The 19,846-nt window shown below is 45.4% G+C and overlaps 1 protein-coding gene across 1 annotated transcript; it reads left to right on the plus strand.

Moving 5' to 3' along the window:
• Positions 1–277: 277 nt before the first annotated feature.
• Positions 278–19,163, plus strand: LOC119464604 (uncharacterized). Its single transcript, XM_037725632.2, has 3 exons — positions 278–475; positions 4,586–5,486; positions 11,955–19,163. The coding sequence occupies exons 2-3, from the start codon at positions 4,614–4,616 to the stop codon at positions 12,036–12,038; spliced, it is 957 nt and encodes a 318-aa protein (XP_037581560.1). The 5' UTR covers positions 278–475; positions 4,586–4,613; the 3' UTR covers positions 12,039–19,163.
• The last annotated feature ends 683 nt before the right edge of the window (positions 19,164–19,846 follow it).

The following is a 19,846-nucleotide window of genomic DNA, read 5'->3' on the forward strand; positions in this document are numbered from 1 at the left end:
TCGCTCGGGGTAGTAACGAGGAAAGAAGGGAATTGCATCTCCCGGTGTCTTCGGGGGAAAAAAGGGAACACTGTCAGTGTGGTGTCCGCGGGGGAAAAAGGAAGAAAGGCACGTTGGGAAAGTTCGTGGAGGAGAGAATGAGAGGGATGCGGCAACCTCCTCTCGGCTAAGCGCGCGTACGCCGCCGTTCATGCCGAGGATCCTGGCACGGTTCGTTCCCGAGGTGCACCGCGCGCGTGACATTTCGGGCCGGCGGTATTTAAGTTGCTGCGGCGCCGGGGGCCACTTGAAGAGCGTCGCTGCTTGCTCGTTGGATCACCTGATCGTGGTCCGCTGGTTGCTGTGTGCGGGAACTGTTTCCTGTCTTCTTCTGAACGCCATCGGTGCGCGGTCTTTCGGTTTACCGTGCGGTGCTGGGTGACACATCTGAACGTCACTGACCGTCAGCTCTGCGATTTCCTAGGAGAGTTTATCGGTGAGTGTCAAGTACCCTTTGTGGATAATTCCCGTTTTTTTTATGATGTGAAACCGAGAGCTAAATTTAGCGATTGAGAAAGAACAGGTTCCTGCTCCGTAAAAACACGCGGAAGATATTCGCATCTTTTAGTTCTGCGTTGAATTAATGTATTACTTCGCTTCGATGTTTGTTTTCATCGTGTCTAAATGTAGTTGATCGAGCCTAAATACCTCAATTTACCTCTTTGAAACTATGCCTGATGCTTCGAATAAGCTCTATTTTTTTGTATGTTGATAGCGACGTATGGCGAAGACATTACGTTCTTTTTTTCTGAATTGTGCTTTCTTTTGTGTGTAGATGGTCCTTTGTCCTAAAGTCAGTTATCACCGGTAAACTTAAGCGAGTGACCAACATAAACGGGACCGCGGAAGGCGCAACAGGTGTTTCGTGGCAGATGCCGATGTTTGCGAATAAAAAAATAAGAGAGGGAATTTTTATTACAAATAGCCCACTGTCGAGCTGAGTTCTGTCGTCAGAACTTCAAGCTACGGCTGCTCATTTATCCGTTAACCGTAAAGCTTAAACGTTTGCCACATTGCGTTACTTGTAGGACGCCAGATACAGCAGTTCGCAGGCCTTCCCCCCCCAAAAGAAATTCTTAAGAAGTGTGTCAATTGGCGTATACAAGAAATACGAAGTGAAAAATGTAAAAGGTCGTTGCACGAATTTGGACACGAAATAAGAGGAGAGATACAGCTACAACAATTACTGACCGCGATACTTTATTGCGATTTTAATTTTTCACGGAAATAATATAAATGCTACCACGTACAAAGCAGCTGGCATCTCTGAAAATGCAATAAGAACACAATGTGACTTGAAGAAATACATAAGCAGCTCAACGCGACACAAACATGCCAGTTTATTGCCACTGCTAAAATGTACCATATTCTTATTTCTCAGATCTAAAGGAAAGTTTCAATAATCAGCAATTTTTATAGGTTCAGTGACCGCACATGGTGACGTAGGAAGCCGCAGCGAACGGATTTGAACACGTGTCTAAGTCTTTATATTGCGCGCGGAAATTGATTGTTACGAAACTGCGGCTTCGGTAACAGGGCGGGCGGCTTGATCCGCATGTGTTGACCTTTCGCGGTCGCGGCTTGTCGCCGGGCTCCACACAGACGGCATACTTGTTTATTTGTGTTAGTTTTGGTTCAATTGCGATCTGTACGCTGAAATAAACACCGAGTATCAATGAAGGTTTTTCTTTATAGAGAAACCTGCGTTAATACTGGGTGTTTATTTCAGCGCTGAGATTACAATTGATTCGAAAATGTACAAATTCACCGAATAACTTGGTAACTAAAAGTATTGTCCCGAGACATCTGTACTCATTTGATCGCTGCTAGAATATTTAGCTACGTGTTCATGTTTACCATAGCATAACGGCTTAAAAAAATGAAAAAGAAGTTCTATACAAAAATTTCACCATTATTTCCTTTTTCTTTAAATTTGCCGCATCGGATTTGTAGCCATTGCTTAATTAAATTAATGTCAAAAGATATACTAATTCGAACACATTTGCTAAAGCCGTTGGTTGGTCAGCAAAAGTTCGGCATACATGCAATTAGGGCAACTTATTGGAGTATCCTATATTTACGAATTCCAGGGACTCGCATCAACAGCCTGTCTTTCTTTGATGACACGAACATGTCACCAGTGTTTAGAAATATAATTATCACAATACGTTTCCAAAGCAATTGAAGTACTTGCAGTCCGCGAAAGTAAAATATCATCGCACTGTAGTCTGTATTCAGGGAGACCTTGGATTTTGGGGATTTTGTTCTTTGGGATAATTATTTCAACCTTGTAGCACTTCGGTTGTCACTTTGGTAATATTGTCAGTGTAATATTGACAATGAGGCCTACACGCAGAAGATTTCGCCTCAGACACGCTGTCACTGGAGGCATACTTATTCCGGGATCGTTTCTCACGGCCGCGTTGTTTTGAAATTCCCGTCCGCTTCCCGAATGTGCCCAGGAAACCCTGTTACCCGGGCATGGCCGTTGCCCCAGCAACGCCTCGCGATCGCCGACCAATCAGCGTCGAGGACGTGAACTTTGCGGCGGCCCGCAGCGTTGCGCACTTTTTTTTCTTATTGTGCCTTAGCACGTTCTGCTTTGCGCTGTTTTCAAGTGCGTACAATGTTTCTTTTGTCGCGTCTGTCGGTTGTCGGCGTCTGCGTTCAACGCCCGTCTGCTACAATGTTTCTCGTCAGAGGGGATACTTGTTGAGCGCTCGCCGAAAAGCTCTCGGCTAAGATTCTTGCTTTATCGTGTGCATGGATCTTTTGCCTTTGGGTTATACGTGGTTGGCGAAATGCTTCGTGCAGCGTACTCGTGTTATATTATCGGTGGAGAGATCATATACACGTGTACACTACGCAGGAAAAAGGAATCAGTTGTTAAGTCATCCCTGCGCTAGATGGAAAGAACGGATGGAACGTTTTATGTAAAATAATTTTGTTTCGTCCATATACTGCCCGTGACAACCCGCGCAAACAGAAAAAAAAGAAAGAGAAATACCGGGGCCCGAACTGACCAAGCAGTAGGCTAGAGAAGTTCACAAGAACAAATAGTAGCCAATAGACCTGATGAAGTGTAACGAAAATATTGACTGTCTTCACTCCGTTAAGTGCCTCAAAAAAGGCTTTTAAAGAACCATATTCCCATAACGTGACGGACACAATATTGCTATGCAAATAAATATTAAAGGATAAAAAAACTTCGTTTTCGTTTTATTAACAGTGGACAGAACGTTATTTAGAGTAGAGTGTGCAAAAAAAATGTTCCGAAGCTCGTAAATATCCATGCTTACTCTCGTTTATCTAAGTTGGGAAAGACATTTCTGAAACGGCTAGTCTTCCCATTACAGCACCCATAAAACATCATTACGTTTGATGATGCCGAGCTAATGGCTCGCCTGAAAACCATTAAACGATCCCTCGAAAGCTTTTTGACGCCGTATACGCAGCAACATGCCCGCATGACAGGTCAGTTATGAATTCGCATAATTCAGATCTATAATACTGCGTCGCGCTCAACCGCAGCGAATAGGCATCGCCACCGTTGTGCTTATTTCCACGCGTTGTTTCTCTACTGCGTTATTTATCATGGCCATTTTTAATGGAAATCACTGATGTAAATGACAAAGGAGGCCGCGGACCATAGCAGCCTCGCTGGTAGGCTATTACATGTAAAGTAGTTGTCTTTATCCTGGGTTCTTTGAATGCTAACGACAGCTACTGCGATGCAATTTTGTCATCTGAGAAGAAAACAGAAGGAGATACGTTCATGAGCTCTTGTGTTCCACACTAACATGGGCGATGGGGTGTCAGTAAATAAATACTTTCCTTGTTCTAAGAACACTGTGCTTGACAATGTCCTGCAAGCAAGAAGAACTTACACAGGTGGTAAACAGTGAAGTGTTGTTCTAATTATTGGCTTGGAAACCGTAAAGGTTGCAAGCTGCTTTATAGTGCATGTGCCTCTGGCTTCTCTGAAAGTGTGCGAAAGAAAGAAAACAGCACAGGAAATAGTAACTATCAGTTACCTACTAAAGCTTGACTAATGGGTGTACATGTACACTGGACCTAAGCCTGCTCATGCGTCATTCAATAACTGCTCATTAATTACTGCGCAATTTAGGCAAATTGCACTCGCAATTTCGTACCTGTCGACACATCCATGCCTCTCTGTTCGACAGTGTGTTTTCGAATATTTGCAGGTAATCGAAAACTGGTGATATTACTTCAAGAATGATTATGCATCTTACGAAAGCATTCGGCGTACATAGCACGTTCTGATTTTATTTGTTTTTCTGCTTTTAACCACGGCATGTACACATGAACTGGCAGGCCCGCATCAACTTATTTCGCTCATTGCTACTTCGCTTTTGTCGAGCGGTATGCTGTCGCTGCAAGGTCAAGTCGGGCTGTACACGTGTACACTATAACGAATGCTGTACTACCTTCTCGTTTAGCAAGTAATTCCCATTGACTAACTGATAAAGGTATCCTTATTTTGCCGTTGTAATTGATGTCATCCTATTACCTTTCCTCCCAGGATCACAGGTGTGCGTCGTAAAGCCGCCATGTTGTCATCCGCCGACGCCATCTTGGCCTTCGTCGGCGCCATTTTGTGCGCCCTGGCCGCAAACGTCTCATCGTATCCCTCGAGCCCTGTCTACGGCCGGCTACAGCGGAACGCCGCATCCTATGCCGAAGGCCAGTACTCCCACTCGGACCCTAACTACTACGCGCTGCTCCGAGGCGACATGAACCTAGGCGCCCCAGCGTCATCTCCAGACTGGGGTCAGTTTCTACCGTCTCCATGGACAGCTGGAGTGGACGCCTACGGTGGAGCAGGTTCGTCCGTGGTCTTGCCAGCGGTCGCCCCCCAGTACGACGACTACGCCGACGAGTACGACTCAAGCGCGACCGGCATCCAATTCCCGCCTGGCGCGTCTCCCAACTTCGGCTACGACTGGTACGAGGCCCAGGCACAAGCCGAACAGCAGCAGCAGCAGCAGCAGGCTCAGTTGGAACAGCAAGAACTGCAGGAAGCGGCCGTCTTCAAGGATCTCCTCGCCAACTACTTGAGCAAGAAGTCGGAAGCCGGCGTCTTCGTCGTGAGAGACTCCGAGAAGAGATCCGAGACGGCGAAGAAGTACACGGCGGCGTCCGCGGGCGCGAGGGCGACGAGCACCACCGCTAGGCCTAACGTGGCGGTCCTGACGGCGCCCCGCGACAAGGGAGCCGCTGCGCCCGAGCATGCGCCCTCGTTGTCAGTGACGTCATCTCCGGTGCCGCAGCCAACGGCCTCATCGCCAGCGCCTGCACATCCGGCTCCTGTCAGTCAGGAAGGCGGGCAGAAGGAGTACGCCATGTTCCGACCGGTGGGCACAGCCGAGAGCAGAAGGCCAACGTTCTGGCGCGGAGGAGCCAAAGCAGGAGCAGCTGCCGCGGTGAGACCCCTTTTAGTTTGATGATCACAATCACCACCACCACCACCACCATCATCATCATCATCATCATCATCATCATCATCATCATCATCATCATCATCATCATCATCATCATAATCATCATCTTTAAGTTAAATGCTGGGTGGAGGGCTCTAACTTATTGTCTGCACTTATCCTGTTTCGCGTAAACAACACTTGTTTGCTTAAAAAGCGCACGAAAGTAACATTAGCAGGACATGCTTCCGAGAAATGATATATGAAGTATGTGTGAACATTTAATATGTACCTACGTGTGAATAATTAATCAATTGCTGTTGTATTCCGATAAATATTTTACATTTGTAGTTTGAATGTGTATGCGGCATAAGCACAATAGAAAAGCACAGAAATACTCGCATCTAGATCGACGTACGAGTCGAAAATTTGACATTTTGTCACTTTCCAGTTTCAGTCGCTTCTCAAGGAAAAGAAACACTAAAGTATACAACCGACACCGCGTTCAAACCAGCGATGATATTACATCAGACGCTCATCTTGCATCATGTGACAAAAAATTATTTTCTCATAGGACATTAATGGAAGTAGAACCATGCGCTGCACCTAAGTTAGTCCTAATTGCGCGGCTGTAGCTCGTGACGAAATTGCAGCCTTTAGTACCTTTTTCTACCAGAGCTCGGATTCTCAAAGGAGTCGGATTTTGTAAGGTTTTGTAAAGGCCACACAAATACAGTGCTTCAGCTGTTTACTTGTGTTTTTTTAGTTTTCTTCACCTCAGGAAGGTAAAACTAGTGGCAAAGTACTCTTTACAGGCAAACACTCACGAGATAACTGATCAATAACTTTTCCAAGCGCAGTGCCAAACAAACTTACAGAATGTTTGGCAGATTTTTATTGGAACAGATTGTTTGTGGTCCCATTATTGCTTTGTACTGCGTGTGTGGGTTACAGTGTTCTTATGTGATGATGGCTAATGAAACCCCCTGCGTGCTGCATTACGACATCCTGCATTGTCATCGCAGAGGCTGCAGGATCCGGTAAAAAACAAGCCTCGCAGCCACCTCCCCGCATGAAATCTTTCACCAACGACACTATTTCGTTTACAAAGTGCCAGGCTCTAATTATTCCTGTCAACAGGCAAAAGCAAACGATGCAAGAAACAGCCCCTACTGAAGGTTATTCTTCGCACAGAATTTGCAAACGCAGAAAAACTGCCGATCTACGTTGACGTCGACTAAAGCACGGTCACGAAGCGTTTGTTTCGAGGGAGAATTTACTGCGGAACTAACAAAAGTGCTCGCAATTAAAATAAGAAGCTGCCTTTACAGGAAGCGTATACGCGGTTTCCGTAACCATCCAGATAATGTGGGAGCTCGAAGCAAATAGAGTGCATCGAAAAGGGGGGACATGAGCGCATGTAGCCAGGCTTCAACGGGGAGCAAATTGGTACATCATTCGGTTTTCTGCGTTGCTTTCTGCACGAAAAACAACAAGAAAAAAAGTTGTACTTCGTTGTCCTTACAAGGCAAAAAACGCCGTAAACGGAACGAGGCGACGAAAAAAAAAAGAATAGAATGCGATGAGCAGAAGCTCTAGTGGCCGTAGTAAAATTGGCACCTTTGACAGTCGAGAGACAGCGCGACAGCGTTGGTGACAGCCAAAAGGAATTATTGTCGCCGTTACGTCAGAATGCGACAAAATTCCGACTGGGTGAACACCTTAGCAACATAAGACGCGAGCATATTTTTCGTTGCTCTCGGTCCACGATCCACACCTCCCCCCCCCCCCCCCTTCCTCCTTCGCGCCACTCTTTTTATGGCCAATTTATCAGGCCGTAAGTCTTGTCTTCTCTAGAACTGTAAAGTAAGAACAGTGGCCATTCATGGTCTCTTAAACAAGGAAACGGGTAAATGGAGAATCTATGTGTGGGCTACTCCCACGTCTTGGCCGACGCTAAAACCGGCTTTATATCTTCCTTCTGAACACTCTTAGGGATATAAAAAAAATCTGGGGCAGCTTATGAAGTGGAGGCGCATCGAAGGCGTCGAAACAGATGGTGTTTTTAATGCTGAGCCCGTAAGGACGACCTTTCCAAAGTTCCCCTGTATCCACACCACTCCAAACGAAGCCACCGATAGTGCTGGGGAAAAAAGCGTGGGCGACTGGCGCGTGGGTGGGCTGCCGAAAAAAATCCGATGGCTATGGCCGGGGCAAAGAAAGCGAAGAGGGAAGCTTCGACCCTTTCCCCCTCTCCCAAGGGACCCACGGGAAGGGGCCGTCTACGTATTTGGAGATGGGGTGGGTAGGGAGGGAAAAAAAAAAGGTTTCAGAGGAAGCGATCATGACATTCAGCGGCAGCCGCTGCGGGCGTGACGTCAGGGGCGCCGGCGTAGTGCGTCAGCACCATGCGTCACGGCCGCGCCGGCCAATAAGGAGCCGGCTCCATTCATGGTTTCTGCGTCGTCTCTTCTCCTCCGAACCCTCCCGTGTCCCTGAAAGCGAATACGAGCGGTTCCTGCCTTTATGTGGAAGGTCGTACGCTCGCTAACCTTCAATGGACGTCAGGCCCGATCCCCCCTCCTTTTCTGCCTGCCAAAGAAACTTGGTGGTAAGACGGGAGGTTTGCATGAAGGGAGAGGGAAGCCGGGAGAAGGGCTTTAGAAGCGGGAAATCTTGTAAAAGAAAAACCTTGTTTTAGAGTTAGTACGCGCCTTTCTTTTTTATTAATGGTGAGTGACGGCTTGACAGGGGATGACTTAGTTTCGTGTTTTGCTACCCTCTCCGGTTGTTGAGTGGTGTTTTCCTGATGTTTGAAGAAGAAAAAAAAAAAGGTGGCCGCCAAAGTGAGCTGCCCACCCTTCTCCGCCAACCCCTTGGCCCCTTCGCGCTCTCCAGGATATCGACGTGTCGATGCTATTTTGGGAACGCGCCGCGTCGCGTATTACCACCCTTCGTAGAAGGCAACGATGCTGGAAGAAACGTTATACTCTCATGTCTCGACGAACTTCGTACATGACCCCCCCCTCCTACGTCTTTCTTTCTTTCTTTCTTTCTTTCTTTCTTTCTTTCTTTCTTTCTTTCTTTCTTTCTTTCTTTCTTTCTTTCTTTCTTTCTTTCTTCTTTCTTTCTTTCTTTCTTTCTTTCTTTCTTTCTTTAAGCGCGCAGTGTCATCCGACCGATAGCGCCGAGCTGCGAACCATTGGGTGGGTGTTGCGATACTGATATGAGAGACGCACGACTGGACAGCATCCACTGATCACCGCAACCTTTCCCTTTACTTGGTATTCAACCAATGGTTAAGAAAACCTTGCTACGCTGAACTCTTCGCTTCTGTTTTCGCCGTCGCGACGGCGTTTTTTTTATGCTGTTCATTCATTCCTATTCTTCTTCTCGGATGCGTCGATTCGCACCGAGGCAGGCCGCCTGGCGCTTCGAGATGACGGCGATGACGACAAAAGAGGCACCCGATTTCGAGGCGCCTCGTCTCTCTAAATAGCCTTCCATTGTTCGCCGCGTAGCACAGGAAAGAGTCTCTCGCCAGCGTTCGGCGATGAATCGACGTTCAAACCAGGACCCGTCGAGCAAAAGAATTACTCGCTCCTTCTCTCGGTTGCAGCTCGGCTCTACAAAGGCTCGCGCTTATTTTTTTGCTGCGCGGATGCGAAAAGACCACTTTGGCAATTGTGTGCGAGCAAAAAGCTTGTCTCTGATTGAAGGGAGAGAGGGTCCGCTTGCCGGAATGGTGTCTTCGAAAGATAGTCGCGAGCTACGCGTCGAAGTGCGCATTAGTTTGCTCCGGTGGAACTTAAAAAGGAAACCTCTCGCCTTTTCTTTTTGGGCCGGAGACGGGCCTTTTTTTATGCTGTAGTCTGCTCCGTCGTTCGATATTTGACGTCGCGCGTCTATCTATGGAAGCGAAGCAGTTGAATAGAGTGGAGACTTGGAGACTAAAGATATAGACCGCTTGAGCGCCGTAATCTCCGAATCACGAGATGGACATTGTCAATGCCGCGCGGAAAAGAGATACCTATGGCGGGGTTTTAGCCTCCTCCGTCAGTCTTCGTACTGCTCTTTGACCGCGGTTCTGAAATATAGTTTAGAACTCAAGAGTTTGCTACAGAAATCGCATGGTCTTTGTCGACGACTGTTTGATAGCATGCGTCCACATTATCCTGCGTAAAGATGTCTAACAGTAAGAGGAAGTTCAATACAAAGTCTTGTCTTGTTTTATTGGTCTAGCTGGGCACCATTATGCACTCAAAGAACAATCTGTCAAGAATGACTTCGTATAAGTTGAAGGCTTCCGATTGCCAGCTTGGTAATACAGTTCCGATGAAACGACAGAGTACGGAAGACAGAGACCGCGACAAATAAGACAAAGACGTGTCGCCTTTTTTTGTCTACTTTGCGCTATTTATACGTATATCAACAGGCTTCATCTACCTATAGGACGTATATAGAATTCGACATCGATGTCTATATTTGTAGAATAGGGTGTAATGCACGCGTTCAGTCATCTCTTCCTCTCTATTGGGTTTTCGCTATGATGGATAAATAATTATAGATACAAAAAATGGCAAGAACAAATTTCGGAGTGCGTTTGTTTCGCAATGTGTACTGCTAGGCCTAATGGCCGCTCCCTTTACCACCGTGGTAGGAAAACACCCATTTATTCTATATATATATATATATATATATATATATATATATATATATATATATATATATATATGTACATGTATGTACCTGTCCTGGGCCACCATCGTTCGTTCTATTCAGAGGACGGCAACAAACCATTTCGGGCTGCGCTCCAGATATCGCAACGCAAAGCCTCGGCGTCGTCACTAAGCCTACCACGTCAATATTGCACACGTGCGGAAACTCAACGAGGCACTGCCATCGGTCATTTGCGAAATGGCGACCTGCCGTGACTGAGCTATATTGAGTCGCGACGCTGCGTGCGGCACGCGACTCGGGTTCTTGAGCCGGAGCTCGGATTGACGTGAACGCACGCATTTAGTTCTTCGGTCTGGGCTGGGCGTGTGCTGCGCGGCCCACAAAAGAAGCCGAAGGACAATGGTGGGTTGGGCCTCACCGCTGTACACGCGCTCATAATGAAGGCAATAGCCGGGATTTGGCCCGCTTCGTGTATTCCGACCCTTCTTTTGCTTGAATATAAGCTACTAATTGGCGGTGCTGGTCAAAACACAAAAGCACCTTCCGCGAGTTTTTCTCGAAGAAAAAATGGAAGGCGAGGACGTCGGACAGAAGAGCCAACTTCTAAGCCTTCAGCGTCGCTGTGGTCGTTGAAGTACCGTTTGATTGCGGTGGCGTGCTGTCGTGCTAATGAGGTTGGCGCACGCGGCAGCATAATAGCAACAGATGAAGATGGACTGTTTTATTTGTGGCCAGACAGAATTTCAAACATTTTGTTTAAAACAGCACACGGACTATGATGTTCACCTGTGTGGCATAGGTGATGAACGACGCACTGCGAAGGTGCAATTATGAGTCCCCTAATAGATAACAATCATGACGCACCTCTTTGTTCTGCGTTTTCATTTTGTAGAAAAAAGGCTTAAGCTAGTCCTGTTATAAGCATTTTCTTAAAGGCGTACCATATGCACTCTCTGCTGGCACTTCGATCGCTTAGTTATTGTGTGCACACGACCCTAAGTTAGACATCCTTTTGCAGTGTTTGTTCCTGAAAGCGTTTTCTTTTGCACCAGTAGTAGTTCGAAGAAAGTTCGTGAAGCCATTATATGCTGCTCGTGCCTTTACGAACCGAGGTCCCGCACAAAAGCATAAGTGGACTGAGCAATAAGTATTTCCATTGTAACTGAATAGCGGTTCTTATAAAAGTGAAGTTAGCAACATCAACAAAATGAAGCAGGTACCAAGCTGGAACGCTAACCCAGCCTGCAATTAGCCAAGTCAATCATCGCATGCTTAAGCGCACTTTTTATTGGTTTACCTCCCCGCGCTTCCCTTTTTTTTAACATTTTCTCTCTATGGCTCATTATCTCTTTCTATTTTGTTCCTCTTTCTTTTGCTTTTATCTCTGTCTAAGGCAAACGTAATTGCTATCGGGATCTTTTCAAAACTGCGATTTCCGAATATTTCGTCTTGTACGCGAATTGGTCAGCTTTTGGTCACAGTTAAGGTCAAGGTCACTCACTCACTCACTCACTCACTCACTCACTCACTCACTCACTCACTCACTCACTCACTCACTCACTCACTCACTCACTCACTCACTCACTCACTCACTCACTCACTCACTCACTCACTCACTCACTCACTCACTCACTCACTCACTTATTCGCTCGCTCGCTCGCTCAGTAACTGACATTGCTACGTACTATGTACTATGTGCGCATAATTTTGCATAACTCGTAGTGTACTTTGGGAGAGGGAGGAAAAAAAAAGAATGTAAAATCATTGGCGTCTGCTCTGTTCATTTCTTTGCAGCACGGAAAGGTGACAAGGTCGAGGTTTGGTCGCTTCGCCGATGACAGCCTGACCGAGGAACTGGACCAGCTGAAATCGCAGTAGTCGCAACGTAAACGTCATCACCTCCCGAGTGCCCGCAAGCGACGCCACGCGGCCCTTCCGAAAAGTATGGCAGGCCCCTGATTTTCCCGTCGTGGCAGGCAACAACCTTTGCCGGAGACGACCAGCCGATACATCAGTGTGGTCTACTTCACCATCAAGCCATATATGCTTTATGTAATATAGCGTGCCAACTGATTTGCGGTTGGCGCTGATGCTCCTTCTTGAATGTGTATCACTCTGAAAGACCTTGTATAGGGCAGCAAAATAGCTGGCTGATGCGTGCTCCCCTGCTATTTCGAGGTATACGTGTGACATGCACCTAGTGTCTTGTATGAGGTGAAAATCCTATAAGCTTCGTTTCACGAAGCCTAAATTTCAATGCTGGAGCGAACTGCTTGTACAGTGATGGAGACGATTTCTATGTAGTGAGATCTATTACGATCAGTGCTTTAGGTTAAGGTTTACTCCTCCTTGAGCACTTGTTCAGTGATTCAGACTGCGCATTGTATAATTGCAGGGATGACTGGTGAATACGTGTGGCAACACTGTGCCATATTGACATGGTGTTCGAAATTCTTGTATCTCAAAAACAATGTTTTTTTTTATGACGCTTGGACACGCGTACTAGGATGAAAAGAGAGGAAATCTTACTGCAAACTTCCTTCGCATCACAAAATGCACGCAGTTGCAACGTTAATAAAACGTTGCATGAGCGGAACTCTCCCTCTATGGTAACATAGCCGTTCACCAGTCTGAGTGGGCCTTAAGTTAAATGAGCTATACTGTGATTGGTCATTTCGAGAACTGTCTGTTACGATGTGCAATCGCCAGAACTTGACAGAACCAAAGAGTATGATACTTAAGGTTTAAGTTTATGATTAAACATCAGTGAACAGGAAGCATGAACAGATAGTGTGCTCAGTTTAGAGTGTATTTTGGTGCGTTTTACTTTGAGTGCCGTGAACCGTAAATGCTTCACAGGACACGATGAAGGAGGGAGGACGTTTGATTCCTTAAATATGCCGGGAGACACTTTATCATCAGCACAGTATGAAACGCGGACACAAAATCACCTGATCAGAACGCCCTTGGAGCGTAATAATATAGAAGTACGACTTGTGTTCTCTGTGTAGCTGATTCATAAGCATTGAGTATTCTCAAATGTACATTTTGGAGTCCAAATTAAGCCCCTGTTACAAATGAATGCCAGCATGTAAACACAACGGCGCATTCGAGTCGTTATCAAAACTTAGCGTTTGAATTTGTTCTGACAACACAGCGTTTGGCAGTTATTCCACTGAAATTGCAGAGGAATGCGAATGGCGCTTTTTGAGGCCGACTATTAGGACGCAACTCGCCTCCCTGCTCCAGATTCGTGAGCTTCGTCGGAGACTTGAACAGACACAAACGACGCTGGTTTCAAGCAGACTTGAAAGAGCTGTCCCCAGCTTATCTAAACGTCACCCACGTGAAATTTCTTAATTAGTCAAAACGAAGTGTCTCTCATATTTTTGCAGACGGTTATCGTGGAGACGCCAACGGCTCAATATATCTTTCTACAACGTTTTGTTGTGCCAAACCTCTCCGACACCCCAATGATCGGTGTACCTGAGTTCTATCAACACTCCCTTCAACTGTAACAATGGGTTCACTTCTCCGCCATGTTTTATTCATCTCTCATAAAACGGCGCAGGAGGAACTTAAGAGCCGAAGACAATACGTTTCTGAGCGCATTTTAAACTGAGGTGCTAGAACTCGATTACTAGTGGTGCGCCGGTGTAATAAATGTGTGACGTCCACACCAACCAACCGTAGGGTATGGTAAATTAGGAGTTACGGAATCTCTCTGCGGCTGTTCAGCGACTAGCAATGCGGGCACAATCCCGTCCCCGATTTGATTTAGGCGACCCGCGCAACCATCAAAGTGTCCCTGTATAATTTTTGAGAAAGCATAGATATTTAGTGTAACGCTCTCATAGAAGTGCCGAGTTGTGTTAGACGAAGTGTCATCTTTGAACTTTCGATGAAGCCCGTATCGAAAAAGACAGTGCTTATTTTTTCTAAATCAGTAAAAATGAAAAAAAAAGGTTTAGAGAAGGGACGCTCAAACACTTTAAAGCAGGCGACAAAGCCTTCACCCTTTACAGCGCTTTTGCGTATAGAGAGTTTGCGTTTCACGCCGTTGTCAACTTTTCGTGGTTGGCCTCTGTTGATGTTTGTAGGTGAACTTTGGTGTATTCCCGGTTATGAAAGGTGATGCGTGCACTGTGAAGATATGATATCTATATTATAGGCCAATTCAAGTGTGACATTGCCGCATCCTCACAGGTGCTTCCTCTGTCTGCTCGATCACGTGGCTAGCTCCTTTGACGAACACGAAGGAATCTTTTCACGCATCCTCTTCGAATTTGTTTGGGCTTGCGTTGGTTAATTTGATATCACTAGGCAAGGGAATCAGTAAACAGAAATGTTAGAACAGAGAAAGGTTGCGCTGTTGCATTTCACCGAGAGCTTAACTGTTAGGTCAACGTTCTGTAGTTACCGATGAAGATATCGCGAGTGGTCATTGTTTGTTTGTTGATGTGAATCTTTCTATTACTGAGCTGTATATAGTATTACGCTGCATTTAACGTGTGCGATTGCAGGATTTAGTTGAAGCATGGTTAAAGTCTTCCTGAAAAAAAGATTACTGTATAGTTGAGTATAAAGATGAAAGAATGTTGGTGCTTATAATCGAGACATGCAGAACCGCAAATTTTATTTTCAGAAATTTCGTAGTATAAGCGTGCTGAGTTGGTGTTCCGCAATTAGCAACTAGGCTAGAGCACCAAATTAAGGCCTCAGAGTGTTCCAAGAGATTGTGCAGAACAGATCTAATTAGCATATACTAGAACCAATGTGGTAGTTATTGAGTGACATGTTGTACGCAGATGCAGTATAGCGATATTTATCGAGTAGTTACGAAACAAGAACAAGAGCAGTTACTACCAAGAACCACTATAACTAAACAAGACAATGCAGATTGTCTGTGCATTTTGTCCCTTCGAGTTACTGGTTGCAGCTCGTGGATACTGCAGGTTGCGAAGAACCTGCGATGATAAACATGGCAGGCTGTTAAAACTGTATCTAAACAACCTTGTTCCACCATGAATGTCATCCCGTATGTTGTGATCCGTGTTGTAATCTCCACCGCCTTCATCTTAGAGACCAAAGTGAGACTTAGTAGCAGCCTCATCAAAGACTGTACCTACGCCTAAATGCGGCCGAGTCTGTTACCCGTAGGTGATATTGTAAATAGGCATGGTGTGTGTATCGTGCATTTATCTACGAGCGTGGCTGGAGGGCTGAGATTGTTAGCTTATCGAAATAGTAGTTGTACATTTCTGAGAATGTTAGAAAATATATACGCTCATTTGTTGTGGCTATTTGCGGACACGAAGGGTTACAGCCGTCACACAGACGCTGCTAGATACGATGCCAGGTGCTTGAATGAAAGTTCGTTGCCGATACGAAGAGCAATCAGGGATGTGGCGAAAACATACAAGCAAGAAAACCGGACATGGCGCAAGTATGTTTTCGCCTGGCTAGAAATAAAAAAAAAACTTTGGAACGATGAATTATCTCAGAAAAGTGAAATATGCCAGTCATCCAGGGACCTAGGCTTGCTATCCCTAAAAGTAGTTTGTACTAGAACTGTTAGTAAGAAGACGTGCAGACCAATTGTGAAGCGAACGTAAATCTGGCTGATGCGATCAACGTAGAATATGTTTTTAGGACCTAATTGCTTACTGAATGAGACCCTAGATCTTCTAACTCAACGCATTTGGTCCTGTGATTTAAACATAAAGTAACAGCACTCTTTCAAATTGGTGCTAAGCATCAACTTGGGTTTATCGGGTGACGACAGCTAACTCATCTTTGACGAGATAACATTTACGGTCTTCTGATGCTGCAGGGTAAAGTAAATATGTCAGCATAAAACAGCTAAGTTCCTCCTAAAACCCCTAGATACGCAGTTAAATATTTTTGAAAGTCTTGAATGTAATTGTGGCGAAAATCATGCTGAATTAGTTCCGTAGCTTTTCTTAAACTCAGTAAAGAGATGCAAAAAAAAACCTAATGAAAACACAAGACATTGAAAAATCATAAGCAAACCCTACACTTCCCAAAGTTTACGCAACATCGGATACGCAGACATGAGCAGCGCGGTTGGTGGCACCATCTGGTGTCACGGAGTTGACCAAGAGCACAGAGAACTGTAATCGGAACCACCATCTCCTATTTAGTTGCTTGTGCAAACTCTTTGGTAGCCGCATTGATTGGTCTATAGTGGCCATCTTTGTTCCCTCTGTCTAGAACACCCATGGGACAAACATTTCCAACGCGTTGGGACTCAATAAAGTGTTACATGATGTCACTACTAGGGCTACTGTTTCCATATATTTTCCGGTATTCTGTAAACTGCGGTGGTATAAAATTATATCCTCTCCCTCAGGCGTGATGTTCACGGAATACCTGATCATTGGAAATCTTGACTACAGTAACAAAGCTGCTAGCAACACCGTGTGGCGTTTTCGCCAATTAGAACTCCTTAGAAACAATTCTTGCGTTATATTACTCTTCTTGATGAAAGCAAATTACAAAAAAAAGGCTGGATCTCAACAATTATGTCCCTGCGGGCGCTTTACAACAGTGGATAGCTTGTCGCTGTAATGAAGCGGTTTTCTCTGGTTACTTTTTGCGCTACAAGTTAGCACCACCAACTCGACTGCTCCGACATTCCGTAAACTGCAGAACGTTTATAAACAGGCTAATATGGGAAGGCTAAACCTGTCTGGTTTTGAACTGTGCACGGAAATGGGGTTGTCTCCTTGTTAACATTCTACCCGCCACAGACTGCGGAGGAACGTAGCGTGTGTGTTTGTAACTCAAGCTTGTCACGTCAAGAACTGAATGACGACATTGTTTGAGTGTATGTGCCCTGTAAGTCGTGTAAACGAGTGCAATGTTTTGTACAGCGATGGTCACATTCATGTTTCACGTAGAGTAGATTCGAGTGTGCGTCCGAGTGTTACAGTGAGTCTCGTGTAAAAAAAAAGTGCTAAATGAGACACACGAGGGTCACTATGTGCCCATGAGTCAGAGAAAGAGTGTTACACTTTCCCTGTGTTATACTAGAGAGACGTGTGCAGTTTGCATATCTACTGGCTCAATATTTCTTTTTCTTGGTGTACGCGTGCGCGCGTGTGTTTAAATGCGCTCGCTCGCTCGCGTCTCAGCCTGCCCATTTTGGGCGTGATGACCATAAATAACGAGAGAGGTTGTTTATCTAAGAATCGCTGGTGTATAACCGGCAGGAAGAAGCAAGACAGTGGTATATGTATTGCGGATGAAGAGCTTAACAATCTGGCAGTTCTAGCTAGATGGTATTTCACGACTAAAGTTTACTTCGCTCACAGAAACTACGGACACAAAAATGACAAGACAAACACAAGCGTAATGAGCATTTGAAACAACTTGAAAGTAATGCTCTGTGTGGTTAAAATTATTTCGGCAACAGTGGATTATAGTTCGGCTTTGTCCTCTGCGATTCATACTGAAAGCGGGGGTACTATCGAGGAGTTCTTACGGGCAGTTTTAACCTTCCTTCAAGTATGAACCAACGGGCCTGCAAGAACGTTCCACTAGGTAATCGAAAGAAAGGGTAATTTAACCTGTTGCTCGTTAGGTTTATTATGAAAAAAAAATATCAACCTAAAATACTGAGAGCTTTTCTGTTCTTGCGAGTTCGAGATCGCTAGAAAATGTCTAAACATCCCACGTGTCCGTAGTTTCGCGGTAACTGTTGAATAATGCTCCCTTTTGGTCAAGGGTAGTGCGACATTAGGCCCGAGAAGAATACCAAATGAGACAAGTTTTCGCACAGTACCACTGATAACACTGTCCTGTTTCATCTCCTGCAAGCGCTTCTTTTCATAGAAGCCCAAGTGTAACACTAAGAAACCTGATTCCTGATTCCTAGCGTGAACTGTCGTGATCCTGTGTGGCTCCCGTCGGCGAGTGGGAAATCCGGTTCATTTTATTCTCGTCGACGACTCATCTGAGGACGGTGTGATATAGGTGTGCTTATCTTTAGATTTTCGCATTATCTCTCTCTATCTATCTTTCTACGGCGAGTAATCTCTTTCGACGTTTCGCGTTAAGACACAGGCGATTGTAAATTCCACCAAGGTGTGTTCACGGAACCACAATCTTTGCCACTTCTCGACTCGAACGAGAAGATGTGTGAATACATGTTTCTCCCCAATCTTAGCGCTAGTCAGCGTATTCAGCGTTGACGGCCAACTTTTCCTGGACTGTCTGCCTGCTTAGGCGTCTGTCTCTGTGCATAGGGTTAACCAGGGCTTCGGAGTGCATCAGCGCTAGGCTGTTCAAGTTGCGAAATTTTGTCACAACCACAATCAAAGGCTTCGGCTGCCATCAGCATTTACTTTGGTGCCAATGACGGGGTGGCCTTTAGCGAGCAATCGCGATGAAGTAGGTTTTCATTACGGGAGTGGTCTCGTCATAAATTTTGCCCTACTTTCTGGCAGCGTTTCAAAATAATGGCGGCTAATCATGCCACCTGCCATGGCAAATAGTTACAGGAAATTCCCATTTTTTATTCACCCCTGGAACTTCGGGTGATACGAGGTTCTGAGCTGCAATCTATACATATTAATTCTGCCCTGTGGCTAGGTGTACAATAGAAGGCATTCTCTGATATCCATAATTTACAGTTGAAACTCCTCTGTTGGACCTGGTCACGTGACTTACTTGCACAGCTCGTTTTCACTCCGCAGCCCTGGTTTCAAAGTGATCGTATCGCATTTTTGAGCACTGTGTAGATATATGAAAAAAAAAAAAATGTCACCTAAGACTTCCTGAGAGACCGTGCCTGCATGTATCATCTCGCTCTATTGTACCGAACAAGCCCTACCGTGAATCATTCTCTGTATATTTTTTTTGCACCAAGCCCTGTAGAAGAGCGCGGCGGGAATGTGTTCCCGTAGGTGTGCTACCTGCCGAACCATTTGTACATAAATCGAGGAATTATTTTCAATAAAAAATGTCACACTCATACAATGATTGGGTCAGCGCGTCTCTTACTCCAACTAAAACCATAGGGCGGTTACGGCTTGCGGTGCATTCTGCATTGCGTACATCGAAGACATCACACTTAAGGGCATAATACAACGACCACAATGAAAGACATGCACGCAAGGTCACAGGCGCTGCGAACTACTTCTTTATCTGTGACGCATGCCTCTGACTTCTGTCTGTGTATCTGTCAGGCTTATCTGTAGCACCCGTGACGTGTGCCTTTGTGCCTGTCACAGGGGTGTCCTGTTGCGCTGTTTATGCAAGCACCAACTTGCTTTACATCACGTATTCCTGACGCCGCACTCGCACAAAGAAAAGTGCAGACTGGACAACACTCGCTCAGCGAGTGTTATCCAGTAAAGAAAAATATTCCAAATAGAGTGAGAGAAAAGAAACAGACAGTAAAGAAGTTTATTTGCTTACTTTTTTTCTGTAAAAATGTGAGAAATGAAGGAGCTGAGATGGTTCTGGAATCCGTCTATGCACAGCCAGAGATTCATAACAAAACAGAAAAGTAGCAATGCCAACCAGAGTTACCCTAGACGAAGTGAAAGTGAAAAGAAGAAGTAAAAAAAAAAAGAAAACCTCGTTGAATTCATTAATTCCTCCGGCCCTGAACTCATTCACAGTCACACAGAAACGGGCTCTGATATCGTTCCCCACCA

This window comes from Dermacentor silvarum, chromosome 9 (genome assembly GCF_013339745.2).
Source record: "Dermacentor silvarum isolate Dsil-2018 chromosome 9, BIME_Dsil_1.4, whole genome shotgun sequence".
Taxonomy (NCBI): Eukaryota; Metazoa; Arthropoda; class Arachnida; order Ixodida; family Ixodidae; genus Dermacentor; species Dermacentor silvarum.

What these genes read in the sequence shown, in the direction of transcription:
- LOC119464604 (XM_037725632.2), top strand. Translation starts at nt 4,614, where the DNA reads ATGTTGTCATCCGCCGACGCCATCTTGGCCTTCGTCGGCGCCATTTTG. An exon ending in AAGCAGGAGCAGCTGCCGCG is followed by an intron (nt 5,487 to 11,954) that starts GTGAGACCCCTT and finishes ATTTCTTTGCAG; the next exon opens with CACGGAAAGGTGACAAGGTC.